We start from the raw sequence: 18273 nt of genomic DNA, 5'->3' as shown, positions 1-18273 counted from the left end.
GACAGAGAAGGGGCATCAAGATGCTGCAGAACTCCCCTGAACTCAAATGCCAGGGAGGCAGAGGCAGTGGACAGGGCCAGGTGTATTATGGCTTAGAGTGTGTAAATGGAAGAATGTAGATTCAGAATTTTTTGAGAAGCTAGAAATCCAGGGTGGTTGATGTAAACTTCCAGTTTATCTTGGATATATGTAAGGTGATAGAAATTCTGGGCACCAGAGGTAAGGAAACACTGGGTTCTGCTTCAGAGATGCTGTAGGGCTCATAGCATGCTGTTCCTCTCCCTTTAGTCTCAGCAGAGGGGAAAGGAGGCTAAGAAATGTGCTGACCCTCATTCAGAGTAGTGGCCCTACTTTGAATGACAGCATGGTAGAAGAGGGAAACACTGGTTTCTGAGCCAGAGTGCTTAGGCTCATAATTTTCCAATGGTTTAAAAGGTTATGGGGAGAAGACCCACAGTAAGACCTTGTTTTCAACATTCACTTTCTGGAAATGTCCACCCTAAAGGTATACAAGCCTGGGAAACTTCGGGGATGGTTCACCGTTTACAACCTTTCTCTTGAGAATGCTTAGTTTCGTCTTTGACCACCTTTTGGCTCTTTCTCTGTGGCTGCTCCCTGACAGGCTACTGACAGCCAGCCAGGAGGGCAGCTGCAGCCTCCTGCACTCTAGTCCGAGCAGGCACTGACCTCTTCATTTTCATCCTCCTCCTGCCGAAGAACCACGTCCAGGATGTTTCCCTTGATCTTGAAGTCTCGTGAGGTGCTGAGCTTTATATGCTTCATCAGGTTCACCTGGGACAGGATTGTAAACACAGGCACAGTTTGCTACCAATAAAACCTGCCCAGGACTGCCTAAGCCATCCCGGATAAACCCTTCAGTTCCTAGAGAAGCAAGTACACACCCACTAGACTTCACATCAGGTCCCCTGTGTCAATGTTTGGCTTCAGGCCATCAGATCAGAAATAGCAAAGAAACAAAAGAAACACAGTCGCCTCCCCCCAGTGCAGTTGTGTTGCTTCAGTTTGCCAGGTCCCCTCACAGGCTAAGTGGAAATCAGTAGAAAAATTACAGAATATGCTTACCTTTGACCTCTTAGAAAGGTGGATGAGAAATTTTTCATACTGTTCAATGGCAAAGATGAGATTAGGAATTGGCTTGGTTTCCCGAAGAGCTCTGGCCTACAGGGCAAAGAAGAGAAGACCTAAATTTGGGGTTCAGGGGTGGTAAAGTGCTCTGAAACTGCCTGTAGCAGAACTGCTCGTGGCTTTGAGGGAAAGATAGTCTAACTTCCAATGAAATGCAGTTTTACTTATACACCAGTCATTAAGATTTTTTTTGACAGTTCAGTTTCATCAAAGGACCTAAATGCTAATGGAGATGGCAATTAATCCTTTCTACTTGTAATTCCTAAACCTGTGTTTTCTAGAGGCTGGCTAAGGGAAGGGCCGTGGTGTGGGTGTCTGGCTGCCTCTCTGACTTGGGATTCTTGTGATGATGAGCCCCTCTGCACTGGCTCTGTTTCCACTCTAGTCTACAGATGCGTTTTCATAGCTGCGATTCTCTCTCCCCTCAACTTGAATTGTAGCTTGTAGATCCTTCCATATGTTTCTTATGCATATAGACATGTTTTTATATTTTTTAAACTACAAATGAAGACACTTTACATCTTTTTTTTCTTTAACATTATCTTAGAATTCTATATCTGAACATTTAGCTTTGTATTTTTTCATGTCTGCATAGTTTGTTCTACAGTATAAATATACTGTAAAAGCCAGCCCTCTATTGTGGGCATCTTAGTTTTCCCAGTATTTCACTTTTACTTACAACATTACTAGGACTGAATATACACAGGCCTTGACAATAGAGATATTCTACAAGTAGAATTGCTGCATTAAAAACTGGTGCATGTGAACAGTTATTGCTAAATGTTCCCCTTGAGAGAGGACTCAATTCTTACTTTGCCAGCAGTACCCTGGAGAATCCACTTTCCGGCACCAATCTTTCACATCCTTTAAGGGGCACCTTTTGCACTCACTAACTTTTCCTAAAATCAGCTCCTTTCCAGTGGTTATCCTAAGCTATTTCTATTTTTGAAGAGTTCAAGATTTCCTGGTACTTCCTGAATAGAGCATATACAGAGGAAAAAGATGTTCCATTTGAACAAAGTCCATGAGTTGAGAAGCAGCCGTACACAAATAAGCACATTTTCCCCAGCTTTACTGAGATGTAATTCACATACCAACCATTTACCCATTATATTGCATGCTTTTTTGTGTGTGTTTCTTTGTGCATTCACAGAGTTGTATAACCATCACCATAATTTTACAGCATTTTCACACAACCCACCTGCACAAGAAATCCTATACCCATTTTAGCAGGCACCTTCCCAGTTTCTCTAACATCCCCCTAACCACTCCTGCTCCCCAGTTCTAGGCAACCACTAATCTTTTTAGATTTGCCTTTTCTGGGCATTTTATATAAATGGATTCATATAACACCTAGTCTTTGTCCGATTGGCTTCTTTTACTTAACGTATTTTCAAGGTTCATCAGCAACCTTTTTTTTTTGTTGTACTGCACGGCATGCAGGATCCTAGTTCCTTGACCAGGGATCAAACTGGTGTCCCCCTGCAGTGGAAACGCAGAGTCCCAACCACTGGACCACCAGGGAATTCCCAGTGGCCACGTCTTGGTCACTGTCAGCAACTTACGATGGCTGTGGGGCCGGCAGCGGTTTTCTCCTTTTCTCCGGTACATTTTAGGCTCCTACTGTGCTTGTTCTAAAGAAAAGGAAACAAGTTCTCTCATTCCTGAAGGTTTTTCTGTAGAGCTACCAGGCTAGTGGTAATTTTCTAATACGATGATTATAGCGATAACGGGAGAACTCTTAGGGGGCCAAGTCTGGGTGAAGAGATTCTCCTGAAGCAGATGCTGGGCAATGGGAAACATTCTGGGACACTTCATAATCCTCAGATATTTTCCCGCTTTTTGTTGTTGGGAGATTTACAGTCTTGCTCTTGGATGGGTCTATCACAGGGAAGTGAGGTTAGGACCCACCGTTATTAACACTAGGGCAGCCAAGGGACTCGTGAGCTACAAAGAACTGTCAAGGGGGGAGTAGGACTAGGTGTTCACTACTGGGATATTCGCTAAAAGGGCTAGAGAAAAGATAGGAAGCTGGAGAGGTTGTTCTCAGAGCCATGTGTCTCACATGACAAGTGGTTACAGGCTCCAGGACGGTTTAAAGGTCATAGAAACTTTGTTTCCCTATGTTGCAGATAATCAAAATAAAGGGCTCCTGGAGAAAGGAACAATCAAGAAGGGGACCAGGAAGTACAGGATTCTGATAAGGCAGGAGAGAAGGGACACGTGAGGCAGAGACCACCCAAGTGTGAGGCACACAAACAGGAACCTTTTACTTGAAGGGGAGTTCTGTGCCCTCTAGGAATGACAGACCACGGCCCATGGGACAACTAACAGTTAAAAACAGAGGCCTGCAAACGGAGAGAAATCACACTACTACAGCCATGTGAGAGAGAGGAGGCTTGGTCCACATGGCATGTTCTGGAAAATAAGAAAATGTAGGGATCCCAGAGATGCTGGTGTGAAGAAACTTATTTTTGGCCCTGGAAGGCAGGGTAGAGGGTGAATACTTTGTAGGGGAGGGGCAGAGAAGCAGCACAGGTAGCAGAACTCATGTGAGCAAATGGGAAGTGAGCCATCTTCCTGAAAGTTGTACCCCAGATGGGACCTTGTTGAAACTCCCTAAATCAATCCCAGCTACGGCCTGTTTCTGCTGATTCAGGCAGGACTAAAACTGTAGTGGGAAGAGAAGTATCTTTTAAAGGTATACAGTCCTGAGCAGGATGCTAAGCTACGGGTTTTGGAGCAATGGCTTTCACTGCCTTCTTCTCACTGAGATCCAAGGCTATGGGGAAAAAGGAGCTAAAAGAGAATAAGCAGCTCTTTGAAAGATGTGGCAAATGCAATCCAGATTTCTAGATAAAAGTTGGAGAGAGTTAATGGAACCTTGGGCTCTTGACTCATTAAGCACATCTCACAAAGACAAAAAGTGCCTGTGGATCAGCTGATTTGTCAAATAAGGCTTTAAGTCAAACACAGATTGAGAAGGGGAGAAATATCCAAGGAAGAATACATAAACCAGTTTTTGTGTAATGTAGAAAAAAAGATAGTCTAGAAGGTGCCTAGTGATAAGCAGAAGAAAAGCTTGAGAATGGGTCAAACACAAAACCCCAAACCTCCCAGCATTTTACAAGTCAGTGAGTGTCAAGTATGCTTCCAGAGCAGGGGCTGGCCAACTACAACCAAGAGGCCAAATCCAGCTCCTGCTTGTTTTTCAGAAGTTTCACTGAACACAGCCAAGCTCCTTCATTGTATATTGACTATGGGTGCTTTTATTCCACAACGGCAGAGTTGAGTTGTGACAGTGACTCTATGGCCTGCAAAACCCAGAGCATTTACCATCTGGCCCTTTGCAGAAAGTTTGCAGACCACTGTCATGGAGTCAAAGAACCCAGTTCGAACCTCAGCTTTGCCCCTTTTTCTGGCCGTACCACACAGCACGTGGGATGTTAGTTCCCCAACCAGTGATCAAACCCACACCCCCTATATCAGAAGCTCGGAATCTTAACCTTTCTGTTTTTGGCCTTATGTCTGACAGCTTGGGAAATGATGCTCTAAGGTCATGTTCATTTTATTGGAACAGCAAATATTTAGAGAACACCTGCCTGGTGTTGTGTTAAGCACTTTCCACAAGTTACCTCATTTAGCCTCACCATGCCTGCCACTACTTCACTCACATTCCCAAAGGAGTGGGTTTGGAATCACCCAGAAATAGACCAAGTCACTGAGCCTAAGGATGCATGTTTCTCCTCTGCTCCAAGTGCAAGCATACCAAACACTTTTTCTCTCTAAATCAAACTTGGTGATCAGTCCCCTGGGAATACAAGGAGTCCTTTCTCACTTGAAGATACACTGTGATACAGACAATCACTTACCTGTACATAAGAAATAAACGAATAGCATAGAGGGGTCAGATGTGAACCAGACAGCTTCACCTGCAGCAAAGGAGAAAGAATTCAGTAACTGTAGGAATAAGATGCTTTCCCCATTCCTAGGAAAGGCATTCTCAACTCACCAGTTTTTCCATATTTTTCGGAATTCCTGTGGAGGGCTGATACACCTGGAGATACTAACAAAAGATTCCAAGATTCAGTATTAGGCAATGGCAGGACACCCACTTCTCTCAAAGGTTTCATAAAGTTCTAGGGGAAAGCGTTGGAATCTTACATGCGTGCATACTCAGTCATGTCCAACTCTGTGACCCTATGGACTGTCGCCCACCAGGCTCCTCCATCCATGGGATTTCCCAGGCAAGAATACTGGAGTGGGTTGCCATTACCTACCCTGGGGGATACTTTCCAACCCAGGGATTGAACCTGCATCTCGTACGTTTCCTGCATTGGCAGGCAGATTCTTTATCACTGAGCCACCTGGGAATCCAGATTTAGAATGCTATTCCTACACAGATGTCCCATGAAACTACAGGTAGTGACTCAGTGAGCACATGGTGTATGACTATTGCTCTGGCTGGAGAGAGGAAAAGAAAATAAGCTACCCAGATTCGTGCAGAATCTTAAGACTCCAGGCTTCCTTTTTTCCCTCCCCTAAGCTCCAAAGCTTCCCAGACAGGAGGCAATGAAAGATTTAAGTTTCTGACTTGTTCCATTTATTGCTTTAAAAATCCTTCAGGGTGATAGTCCCTGAATCTAGAAAGCCAATGACTTTGCTGTTTTTCTTTTAGAAAAAGCCAATAAAGATTATAGAGGTTCTCCGTATTTCTACCACAGAAGCTAGTTAGCCACACACTATAGCCAGAGCGGCACCTTCTCAGAAATGGCAGCGCTGCTGTTTGGGTACATGGTGTGAGGTGGTCCACCATCTTTATTTGGTTGTCCGTGCCTTCCTAAGTAATGTGGGTCATTGCTAGAATCGGAACTAAATTACGTAGTTCCTAGCACTCTTGAATGTCTGCTGAGAATCAAAATACTGCAAATACAAAAAAAGTTTCTTGTTAACGGATACTAAGAAGCATTAACTTAAACTCAGGGCAAGTATACCTTGTATTTTCAAAAAATAAACTTATTCCCTACTCGTGTACCTGACCTGTGAGGCATTTAACACCTACTTGTTAAAGGACAAATACCCTTTCGGTGTCCAGACTGGTCTGAAATTGTCTAACTTTTTGTGTAATTGGAATCAGATTAAATTCTATAGCTAAAGTTTAGACTGAGTCTTAGAAGGTGTTTGAAAAGGCATTTATACTCAATTATACTCAATTAAGAGGCATTTACATTCATTATACTCAATCATATGAGCAACATGCTCATATGCTAAAGAAATATGGAGCTCTAAAAACAGATTTAGAATTATGCCTCAACTGTTATTTCCAGGCCTGTGGAGTCACCTGCCATCTACTGGTCAAACTGTGACTTGCAGAGATGTAGACGTGGGTTCTGCCCTGGGGTGTTCAGCACCAGGGGGAAGTGTCCTGGCTGGGTGGGGCAGAATGATGGTGGTGACTGACTCTCCGATACTCACATATTTGACAAGTGCTGTAAGAGTGGTGTACATTTTGCCAAGGTCCTTTAACAAGGTGTCCACACAGCTGCCTGATGGCAGGGCTGTCTGCACCAGCTCGTGGAAAAATGTGAGCAGAGTTCCCAACTGTATGATGGTGGTTTTCTCCATGGGATGGTTTGTTAGGGCTGCCTGAGAAGAGGCCTCTTCTGAAAGGAAATGAAGTTAATTAGCACATTCAAACCCAACTGACCTTATTTTCTAGTTCAAGTCAAAGAGATTTAGAAACCAACTAAACATCATTAACTAGGAAGTCTGGATGCAGAATACATTAATAATTATATCTTCTACTTTCATTACTTTGGAAGTCTAGCACAAACAAACAGACAGAGCTCAGGGGCTCTGCCTTTATGTCTCTTCCAGTTCAGGTTTTAGTTGGCTTTGCTTTGATCACAATTCCTGGAACCCCTCCCTCAACCCATGTTACCTGGTATGATTTTTTGATTTGCTTGTCCCTTAAGCTTGGTGATCAGCCAGTCCACTTCTTCTAGGACCTTCTCAGCTTTACTCAGAACAAGCAGCTGTGAAAGAAAAAAACGCCTGGCATGGCTCACTGCACACAGCTGCTGGTGTAACATGATAGCCACGGCCACCAGTGGGCGGGTTAGAGGCCTCAGGACTTTAGCCACTGTAATTCACTCCTCACAGGGAGTAAAATGGAAGGGATGACAAGGCTATTTCCCAAGTGCCAGGGATCAACACTTACACAGACAGTAGGGGCAGCTGTTTTCAAATTCACCAATGCAAAGTTGTTTGTTTTCTCCACTTCCACATCCTGGGAACGGAAAGAGAGGTGAGATGTAATGACAGTAAGGCTGTTCCCCTGGCCTCTACTCCCAACTCAGGGCTCCATACTGAAGGCTCACTACAGTACCTCGTCTATGTCTCCAAGATGTCCATGGATATCCTGGGACAAGTCACGCAGCAGACCAACAGGACTCTTACACGAAACATGGAGGTTGAAGAGCAAACTCAGCATGCCCTTGCAAAAGGAGGCATCCTCTAGGAGTAGGAAGGAAAGAAAACTCAGTTATAACCCAAGTCAGTCCTGTAGCAGGTGGGGGTGGCCTGGCTGGAATGCTAGCCTGTCATGTTTCAGGCACAACATCCCCATGCTGCACACACTCCAACCCAGGCAGCGGGTCCACAAAGGTACACTTCGACCCACAGGTGCAAATGAGGGGATGTTTCCCATTTATTAGTCACTATCAACATATAACTAGCATATGGGTCAAGAAATATCAGCACCCCAGGACACTCCCCTCCTCACCAAGGAAACTGTCATTCTGCCTTGTAACCTCACATCGAGTTTTGTCTGATTTTGAACTTTATCTAAGTAGCACCATGCAGTAAGTCCTCTGTCTGTGTCTGCCATCTGCTGAGTGTCGTGTGCGCCGGACTCCTCCATGTCACGTGTCAGTGGAGTCTGTTCACTCCCACTGCCATCCAGTGTCCCACTGCGCGCACACAGTGCAACCCCTCGACCCATTTGACTGCTGACAGACGTCTGGGTTTGGTTTTGCCTATTAGAACAGTACTGCTGTGAGAATTTTCCCACCTGCTTATGCTGGGAGTGGAACTGCTTGATCGTAAGCCTATGTTTAATTTTAGTAGTTAAGTATTGCTAAATAATTTCCCAGAGTGGTTATACCAACTGACACCTCCAGCAGCAGTGAATGAGAGGTTCAACTGCACTATATTCTTACCAACCCTTGGGGCTGGTTTTGTGTATTTGAAGTTTTGGATACTCCGGTGAATGTGTAATTTTCTAAATGTTGTTTGGTGCTGATGATTTTATATAAACCTGAAAAAGGAAATATGGCAGGAAACTTACCGCAACTGTTTTCCGTGCAAATCTTAGATGTCCAGGATAACATCTGCACAAACTGGAGATCATTAGGATATTATAGAAACGTTCAAAAGACAGACCTAGGTGCTATCAGACTAAGAGAGCTCTAGGCCTTTGCAAGTCTAAACAAATCACCTACTAAAACATATGCCTGGATCTAAAGTGGTACTCTACTGAAAAACAGCATAAAAGTAAGTCCAAAGTTACGAGCTGAATTACTGATTCTTTTCTTAAATATAGCCTATGATTCAATTCTCAAATGCCCTCATTAAGGGCCAAAGGTCCTGGGGTCTGGGCTGTTATTTGAGCTTCCCTGGCCCCTCCCACCACAGTTTGGGGCTAAAGTGCCCTTCTTCCTCTTCCCATGCCCAGCACTCTCTGCATCTGAGACATCTTTAAGAATAGTAAGCTAATAGAGGCATAGGAGAATAAGATCCTGGCCACAGTGACAGTCAAATTAGCCTTTAGGAACCAAGAGGCCACAGGAGGTTAAAAGGGAGCAGGGGAAAAAAAAAGAAAAGGGGCAAAAGAAAAGAGTTGGGGAAGCTTAAGGCCTTGGACTAGTAGGTCATGTTTCACTAGACACACACTCAGGTTTCTGCTTCAGCAGTTATTTGGGATAGGCTTCTAGCCACCAAGACACTGAAATGCAGTGATGTTTAAAGGTAAAATGACCAGTAAGAATTCAGGTTTTGATCTGTCAGGGAAAAAAAACTTCAGAGGCTAAATGAAAATTCTCCGTGAACTGATATAAAAATATTTCCCAGAATACAGTGATTACTGTAGAATACAGATGTCCAGAATACAGTGTTAAATGTAATAAATAAATAAAGCAGGATGCTGAAAAAGCTTTTGTGTGAAGAGGGTAGGGTTGAGCATAAGAAGCTATATTCATATTGCTGTACAGGAATAAAAGAACTCTTTACACAAGACACTAAAAGATATTTAGCTACTGGGGGAGAAGAACTGAACAGATGGAGGACACGGATAGAAAGGTGACCATTTCCTGCAAATTTTTTTATAATGTCTGGTTTTCAAATCATTGAACTTTATTACCCATTCAAAGTTAAATTAAAAAATTTTAGACACACTACCCGAAATTATGAGGGGGTGGTAAAATTTTAAAAATTTCTTCTTTATATTAGCCTTTCCAAATCTATTTTCCTTCAACTGTCCCCATGTTCCAATTCCCTGTGTTTCTTTCCTAGTCTTGGGCTCCTTGCAGCAAAAGTAGCAATATGAAAGAATGAAGCTGAAAGTAAAGTGGGGATGCGTTGTTCCGATCTAGGATGAAATAAGTAGCAATGGGGATTTTCTTTGGGCTACCTGGAACTAAGACAACAAGAAAATGAAGTTTGCTTTTTCAGTGCTCAAATGTCGTAACATTCCAGGCTATAGTCTGGCTAGCTCTTCCTAAAAGCAAGGGCTTACACAAGGAGGCCTGCACCTCAGCACTCTCAACTCGTCTCCCCACAGGTCAGGAAATAGATGTGGGAGGACCACACAGCCCTAGTCCCAAGGACTCTCTTTATCATCCTTTAGGGAAATTACTCCTGAATGGAACAAACCCACAGAATATGGCTTCTCTTATTGCACATGTGTGAATGCTCATGTGGGTACATATATTCTTCGTGTGTACGTGCAAACCCAAGCACATATACCTAAAATCTATCTGGGTAGAACAGATTCTCTTTTAGGACTATAATCATGCTTTCTGACTTATCACCTTTTGTTGAATATCCCCCAAACTCAGAATCAGCTAATTTTGATGAGAAGGTTAACTGCTGAATGTCAGCTACCTTGATAATTAACATACTTTCATCTTAGAAGGGGGTAGGGAAACACAAGAAGGTTGAAGGCCCCACAGATAAACAAGACTTTTTTTTTTTTTTACAGTGCTTATTGTTTACCCTTGACAGTGGCCAAATAAACAAAAGCAGTTAACTACGTCATGGTAGAAACACTATGTACGGGGCGGGGGTGGGTGGAGGTACATCTTACAGATCTTATATTAATTCAGGAGCATAACTGGATACATGATTTTAAATAAGCCAGATTTCAAGAGGACATTTAGTTGTACACTGTAAGATGTAGTATTCTGGCCTTCTGGGGGATGCAGAGTGGGACTGATTGGTGCTCATACCTCAGCAGAGATGGGCTTCAGCAGCTTGGACAAGCTGGTGAGAACAGTGGCCAGAAGCAGGGCTTCTTTGCTCTTAAAGTCTTCCTCTTGGCTGCTAAGTAAATTCAACAAGGACCTCTGAGAAAGGACACACAGAAACATTAGCAGACATGATACTAGCAAAGAGAAGAGACATCCAGCCAGAGATTCCTAAGGCTGGGACAGAAATGACTCAAAAATACCAAAAATCCAAGAGGATAAAATCTGGAAATAAGACCTGGATTGAGCAGGTAGTCTCCTACCCTTTTGTGATCAGACGTCTGAGTGTTCTCTTGAGCGCTATGGACTCCTCAAACCCCTGCCACGTGTACATTAGGAATGAACTGTGCACCCAGTTTTGTTTATTTTAGGCTGCACCACACAGCCTGTGGGATCTTAGTTCCCTAACAAGGGACAGAACACGGGCCCAATGAAAGTGCTGTGTCCCAACCACTGATCGCCACGGAATTCCAGTGCACCCGGTCTGGGTGGTTCACAACTTCCTGAGGCCCATTCACTGACCTGAGGGCTAGACCACACCCCAGCACTGGCATTCCCTACACACTGTCCATTTCCTTTTTCTCTGTTCCTCTCTCACCACCCAAAACACTGTCTTTGGTCCGTCAGTCTCTTCCCACTATGTAAGCTCTGTGAGGGTAGGGTTTTGTCTCTTATTTCTTGCTAGAACTTCAGCACCTGAACAGTTCCTGGCACATGATAGGAACATTAAAGAAATCCTCTGGGATAAAAGATCCTGATACGTGACAGCTAGTGGTTAGAACCATCTGACAGACAAAGCCAAGTTACACTCCCTGCACGAGTGGGCTCCTGGCCAGCTCTTTGTATAATATCAGCTCAGTGATTCTTAGAGGCAATGAGTGCTGTAGATTGGGGTGGCTTGACACACATCCTTCCTTGAATGATGCTTTTAAATGCATTACCTTTCATTCTCAGAGCTGTCAAGTTGCTTGAATGATGACCCAGGAAAAACTGCTGTCCTACTTGTGGACGGTCTGCCTGTTCCCAGCTGGCCTGGTAACAGTCCCTTTCTGAGGACCCTCACAGCAGTCTCCTAGGTGTCTCACCTGAAACTGACGGATCTGGAAAGCTGCTCTCTCACTGACACTGACTTCCTCCTCTTCTTCCTCCTTATCTGTGGCATCTAGGAAAAGGAAAAGAACGCTATCTGCTTTGAAAGGGGCTTGTTTTTTTTTTTTTTTTTTTGCCAAGCTAAAATTTTAGGAGGCCAAAAAAGCCTGGAGGCAGCTTTAATTATATTCCTAACATTCAGCAGCTTCTTAAGGCTATATTCAGTTTCCCAGTCCCATCTGTGGTTAAATGGAATCCAGTAAGTGCCGATTCTGAATCCACTAGATGTCACTCCTTAGCCACACTGGGACTCTTCGCAGGTGTCCTCTGCTGGGCTAACAACTGGAATTGAGAGGTTTGGTTGAGAAAGAGAAACTCAGATCGAGCCAAGTTATCAAAACTGAAATGCCCACCCAGAGCCTTGAGAAACTGATGACACTTGGGCTGGTAGAACTGCTGCACGGCACTGAGTATCTTCTGTATGCCCTCCAAGCACAGCAGCGAGATGTTCTTTCCTTTCTCTCTCTTTCCCGACTCTTCCACTGAGGTAGGGATTGAAGTGTATCTCCAAAGCAAGACCCTGGGGAAAAGTGATTTTTAAAGTCAAGTTCACTGAGATACAATTTACATACAGTAAAATTCCCATCCTGTAACTGTATGGCTCTGCTGACTCACTTCCACAGTTGTGTACTCATCCCCCTCAATCTAGGTATTTCCATCACCCCAAAAGTTCTCATGTGCTCCTTTGCAGTCAGTTCTTTCTCTTTGATTTCCCAGGCAACCACCGATCTGTTTCCTGTCCCAGCGGTTTTACAATTCACAAACTATCATATAAGAATGGTATCATTCATTCTGTAGCTTTTGAAGTCCGGCTTTGCTAACAGCATGTAGCTCTGAGGTTCACCTACGTTGTTGCACGTACTGGCAGCCTGTCGCATTTCACTGCTGAGCAGTATTCCAGGGTATGAATATGCCACAGATTGCATAGTCACCGATTTATCATCTTTAGGTTGTTTCCAGATTTTGCTATTACAGATAAAACTACTATATACAAACTTTTATAAAAACATCTGCTTTCATTTCTTTTAGGTAAATACCTAAGAGTGGAATGGGTGTACCGTATGATAGGTATGTGCTTAACTTTTTAAGAAACTGACAAGTTATTTTCCAAAGTGGCTGCACCATTTTACATTTATGTCAACAGTGTATCAGAGTTTAAATTCTGGGCATCCCTGGAGGCTTAGTGGTAAAGAATCCACCTACCAATCAGGAGACCTGGGTTTGATCCCTGATCTTAGAAGATTCTACATACAGTGGAGCAACTAACTACTTGAGCCTGTGCTCTAGAGCCCGGAGCTGCAACTACTGAAGCCTGTGTGCTCAAGAGCCCGTCCTCTACAACATGAGAAGCCACGGCAACGAGAAGCCCGTGTACCTCAACTAGAGTAGCCCCCGCTCACTCAACTAGAGAAAAGCCCGCACAGCAAGAAGACCCAGGGTAGCCAAAAATAAATACATAAATAAACATTAAAAACCAAAAAACAAAGAGTTTAAATTCTTCCACATCCATGACAACACTTTGGTATAGTCAATCTAAACTTTTAGGCATTTTAATAGGTGTTTACATTGAGGAAACCAGAATTGAAAGAGACACGTGTACCCCAATGTTCATCGCAGCACTGTTTACAATAGCCAGGACAAAGAAACAACCTAGATGTCCATCGGCAGACAAATGGATAAGAAAGCTGTGGTACATATACACAATGGAATATTATTCAGCTATTAAAAAGAATGCATTTGAATCAGTTCTAATGAGGTGGATGAAACTGGAGCCTATTATAGAGTGAAGTAAGTCAGAAAGAAAAACACCAATCCAGTATATTAACGCATATGTATGGAATTTAGAAAGATGGTAACAGTGACCCTATATGTGAGACAGCAAAAAAGATACAGATATAAAGAACAGACTTTTGAACTCTGTGGAAGAAGGCAAGGGTGGGATGATTTGAGAGAACAGCATTGAATCATGTGTATTATCATATGTGAAATAGATCGCCAGTCCAGGATCGATGCATGAGACAGGGTGCTCAGGGCTGGTGCACTGGGATGACCTTGAGGGATGGGATAGGGGGAGGGGGGGCGGTTCAGGATGGGGAACACATGTACACTCATGGCTGATTCATGTGAATGTATGGCAAACCACCACAATATTGTAAAGTAATTAGCCTCCAATTAAAACAAATAAGTAAATTTTTAAAAGAAAAAAAATTAGGTGTTTAGTGATATCTCATTGTGATTTTAATTTGCACTAACCTAGTGACTAATTATGTTGATCACCCTTTCATGTTCTTATTTGCCATCTTTATATCTTATTTGGTAAAGTGTCTGTTAAAACACTTTATCCATTTTCTCAATTTGATTGTTTTCTTAACAAGTTTGAGTTCATTATATACTCTGGTTACCAGTCCATCATCAGACACGTGTTTTGCAAATATTTCCTGTTAATTTGTGGCTTGTCTTTAAATTTCCTTAGGAATGTTTTTCAAGGAACAGAGTTAAATTTTTAAAAAATATTGATTGTGCTTCTGGTATTATACCTAGGAAATTTTTTACCTAAAACAAGGTTGTAAAGGTTTTTCTGTCTTCTAGATGTTTTACAATATTTGGTTTTATACTTATGCCTCTGATTCATTTCAATATTTGGTTATAACATGAGAAATGGATCAAAGTTCAGTTTTTTTTCACATCAGTCGCTCAGTCGTGTCTGACTCTTTGTGACCCCATGGATTGCAGCATGCCAGGCTTCCCTGTCCATCACCAACTCCCAGAGCTTGCACAAACTCATATCCATCAAGTCGGTGATGCCATCCAAACATCACATCCTGTCTTCCCCTTCTCCTCCTGCCTTCAATCTTTCCCAGTATCAGGGTCTTTTCAAATGAGTCAGTTCTTCACATCAGATGGCCAAAGTATTGGAGTTTCAGCTTCAGCATCAGTCCTTCCAATGGATATTCAGGACTGGTTTCCTTTAGGAGGACTGGTTTGATCTTGCAGTCCAAGGGACTCTCAAGAGTCTTCTTCAACACATCAATTGATTCAAAAGCATCAATTCTTTGGCACTCAGCTTTCTTTATAGCTCAGCTCTCACATCCATACATGACTACTAGAAAAACCGTAGCTTTGACTAGACAGACCTTTATTGGCATAGTCATGTCTCTGCTTTTTAATATGCTGTCTAGGTTGGGCATAGCTTTTCTTCCAAACAGCGTCTTTTAATTTCATTTTTTCACATATTCCTGTACAATTGTTCCAGAAACACCTGTTTGAAAAGACTTTTCTTTCTCCATTCCATTGCCTTGGCACCTTTGTCAAAAGTCAAGACCATACTTGTGTAGATCAGTTCTGAACCATCTGTTCCACTGATTCTGGCAATACCTCACTATCTTAAATACTTATTTAATGTTCTATAAATATTGATTAAAGTCAAGCTGGATGACAGTGTTGTTCGAGTCTTCTACATCCTTTCTGATTTTCTATCTAATTCTACTGATTACTGAGAGAGGTAGATTATTATTTGTGTATTTCTCCTTCAGTATTACCATTTTTGCCTTAAGTATTCTGAAGCAGTTATTAGGTGCTATTAAGTACATATACATTTAAAACTGTTCTGTCTGCTTGATGAATTATTTAGTCATTATGTAATATCCCTTTTTATTCCTGGTATTAGATTAACATTTTATATGTGGCCAACAATCCACACCAAAACAGGACTAGGAAAAAACCCCAACATAGTGAGTGACTGCACTTCCACCTTTGGGTATGCCGAACTTCAAACCACCTTTCTCCCTACCCAACTTCAAACCACCTTTCTCTCCCCACCCCCGTCGTCGATTTCCTCTCTTGGAGATGCCACAGCAAGTGGAACAGGTCTCTAAGGGTGTGTGGGGCTTACCGAGTTATGTCACAGAGGTTCTGAAAGACCTTCTCTGGGTTTTGGCCATCAGGGCCACTCACATGCCCTGTTTCCTTTAGCTGCTGGACCTTCATCAGAGCCACATTCACTGCGTAGCGCATGAACTCATTGCTGGACCTCAGAACAGACAGGCTCTCTTCATGACTCTGGGTACTGTCCCTAGACAGGAAAAAAGAGACAGCAAGATTCCCCTGCTACTGGGACTTGAAATTACGTTTTCTAAGGACAGTTCACAATAGCACCCAGCCAGTTCTAAAAGACAGACTCCAGGCAGCCCACACCAAGAGTCACTGCCAAGGCTGTCTTTCTACAAATTTTATTCTCAGCGTTACCTCCCTTTCTCCCTCTTCCCTCAATCCTTTAACTCTGATGAAATTTAAAGGTCAGTCTTAGTTAACTTTCTGTAATGTTTTTTTTGTTGTCACCCCCACCTTTTTTTTTTAAATTCAAGCTTTTCTTTCCCTTCTTTTCATGCTACTTAGGTTGATTTCTTGGAATCTATCCTATCTTTTCATCCACTAGTTCACTGTTTCTGATGTTCCCTTTAGTAATTCAAAGCATCTCTTTAAATGCCTATGTGTTCTGCTTTCAAGAAAATTACAACCCCGTTGACTTACTTTTTACTGTATATATGCTAAGAATTGTGAATCCAAACTAGGTAATATCAGTGACCCTCAGTAGGTGTTTTTAACCTTCACCTTAAGTCTGTCTTTAAGCCCTGTGTTAGAACCTTACCTGAAAAGAGCTGTGAGAAGATCAGACACAAATTTCATGGACAAAAAACTATCGGTTGGTCGGTTGGCCATTTTTGTTTTGCCTTTACCAGATTTTTCATTAAGGATGTCGGAGAGCTTCTTGTAACACATAAATAAGCTCAGAATTGTTTCAAACTTAGTCTTACTGTATAAAAGGAAAGAGTCCACCAAGGACAGGCATCAGAATATTATGGTTTACTTTCAAGACAGTAATAAGGAAATCACAATACTTCTTTAGATGTCATACTTTAGACCCAATATTACAAATGAATCGATCTTCACTATTAACACAGTACTCCTAGGTAATACCCATCTGGGTCATTTCTTTTCCCCCTTTATTTGTATCAGTCATTGCAGAGAATGAAAGTTCAATACTACCACCAATCAAAATTTCTCTATTAAAATCAGGGGTTGTTATGTTCAAGGTCTGGGGAATGTTCAATAAAGTAAAGCCTGATGGAGAGACAAAATTCACGAGCCTGTTTGGCATGTGCTTGGATGTTCCCTGGTAGAAAGAACATAGTTTGGTCTTAGGCTAGAGGTCCATCTAAGAGTGTCATGCGCTGTAGTCTGTTCATACCTAGCCTATTGTTAGTGTTAAGAAAACATACTCCCACACACAAAATGAACTACAAGTAGAGTTACAGTATACCCTACCTGAAATTACTTATGAAGAAATTATATTCTATTAGAACCTCACAAATTCCCATAACAAGAGAAGCGCAGATATTATTTTTGATGCCAATACCAGTGCTCTGAGAAAAGTCTGCTGATTTGTCCTAAAAGACACAAGATAAAAATTAATAAGCTACTAAAAACCTCCATTACTCAACACAGCTTAGACTTAGCAATTACCAGTTCGAAGTCCTCTAGTTCACTCTTAATCATTCTATTCGTAATCGACTCCAACATATCATCTAAGTATTGGTAGAACCCCTCTTCCTCCTCCTCTTCTTCTTGCTGTAATGGTACCACTCTGCTCTTATACCAGGCCAAACAGTGTTGAATACAACATAGCAGATAATCCTGTAGAAGAAAATATAATAACTGAATATTCTTGTTAAAGGATAACCTATCAAACTGTTGATAACTGACAAATAATCCTTATCTATAAGGCTAAATAAAGTTATTCATTAGCATCACAAATTAAGTCAAGCTGGAGTTAAAAACAAAACAAAACAAAACAGAAAAAAAGAATTGAACTAACAGAGGCATTGTTTTCTGGCCTTTCCCAAAGACAGTGGCTTCACAAGTAGCTGACACCTAAGAATGTAACATCAAATGTGCTATCTCTGATCTGGTACAAATACCAAGGAGTCAGGTTGTGAAATTAAATCCTCTCCAGCACCTTTGCCTGGAAAATCCCATGGATGGAGGAGCCTGGTAGGCTGCAGTCCATGGGGTCACTGAGTCGGGCATGACTGAGCAACTTCACTTTCACTTTCATGCACTGGTGAAGGAAATGGCAGCCCACTCCAGTGTTCTTGCCTGGAGAATCCCAGGGACGAGGGAGCCTGGTGGGCTACTGTCTATGGGGTCATGCAGAGTCAGACACGACTGAAGTGACTCAGCAGCAGCAGCACCTTTGAATCCCAAAGGCTATTCCAAACATATGGATTTAGGTTGAGGGAATCTTTGGGAGACCACCATAGCTTCTCTGACCTAGGCTGAGGACATCTGTTGTAAGTCACTCAGGAGTTTCAGTTTCTTTCTTCCCGCTAGATGAGAATAGAAAACCAACTGTCCCAGTTTCTCTGAAGGTTCAACAGAATGCCAGTTCTAGCTC

At 42.5% G+C, this 18273-nt stretch overlaps 1 protein-coding gene across 3 annotated transcripts in view; it reads right to left on the bottom strand.

Annotated features, from left to right (window-relative positions):
- FANCI (FA complementation group I) overlaps positions 1 to 18273 on the bottom strand; it is a 68494-nt gene that overhangs the window by 910 nt on the left and 49311 nt on the right. The window contains exons 21-37 of one of the 3 annotated variants that reach the window (XM_061394413.1): positions 17343 to 17513; positions 17145 to 17266; positions 16468 to 16632; positions 15712 to 15891; positions 12173 to 12339; positions 11756 to 11832; positions 10653 to 10769; positions 8495 to 8546; positions 7535 to 7662; positions 7367 to 7435; positions 7088 to 7181; positions 6622 to 6806; positions 5159 to 5212; positions 5019 to 5078; positions 2712 to 2780; positions 1084 to 1179; positions 688 to 792 (exon numbers count right to left, since the gene is read on the bottom strand). In XM_061394413.1, the coding sequence (XP_061250397.1) occupies positions 688 to 792; positions 1084 to 1179; positions 2712 to 2780; positions 5019 to 5078; positions 5159 to 5212; positions 6622 to 6806; positions 7088 to 7181; positions 7367 to 7435; positions 7535 to 7662; positions 8495 to 8546; positions 10653 to 10769; positions 11756 to 11832; positions 12173 to 12339; positions 15712 to 15891; positions 16468 to 16632; positions 17145 to 17266; positions 17343 to 17513 (1911 nt within the window). Of the gene's footprint in view, positions 1 to 687; positions 793 to 1083; positions 1180 to 2711; positions 2781 to 5018; positions 5079 to 5158; positions 5213 to 6621; positions 6810 to 7087; positions 7182 to 7366; positions 7436 to 7534; positions 7663 to 8494; positions 8547 to 10652; positions 10770 to 11755; positions 11833 to 12172; positions 12340 to 15711; positions 15892 to 16467; positions 16633 to 17144; positions 17267 to 17342; positions 17514 to 18273 lie in introns of all 3 variants that reach the window. The other 2 variants (XM_061394412.1, XM_061394414.1) reach the window with 2 other exon arrangements.

The sequence above is a fragment of the Bos javanicus genome, chromosome 21, assembly GCF_032452875.1.
Source record: "Bos javanicus breed banteng chromosome 21, ARS-OSU_banteng_1.0, whole genome shotgun sequence".
Classification (NCBI taxonomy): domain Eukaryota; kingdom Metazoa; phylum Chordata; class Mammalia; order Artiodactyla; family Bovidae; genus Bos; species Bos javanicus.
This window is presented reverse-complemented; position numbering and strand designations above follow the sequence as displayed.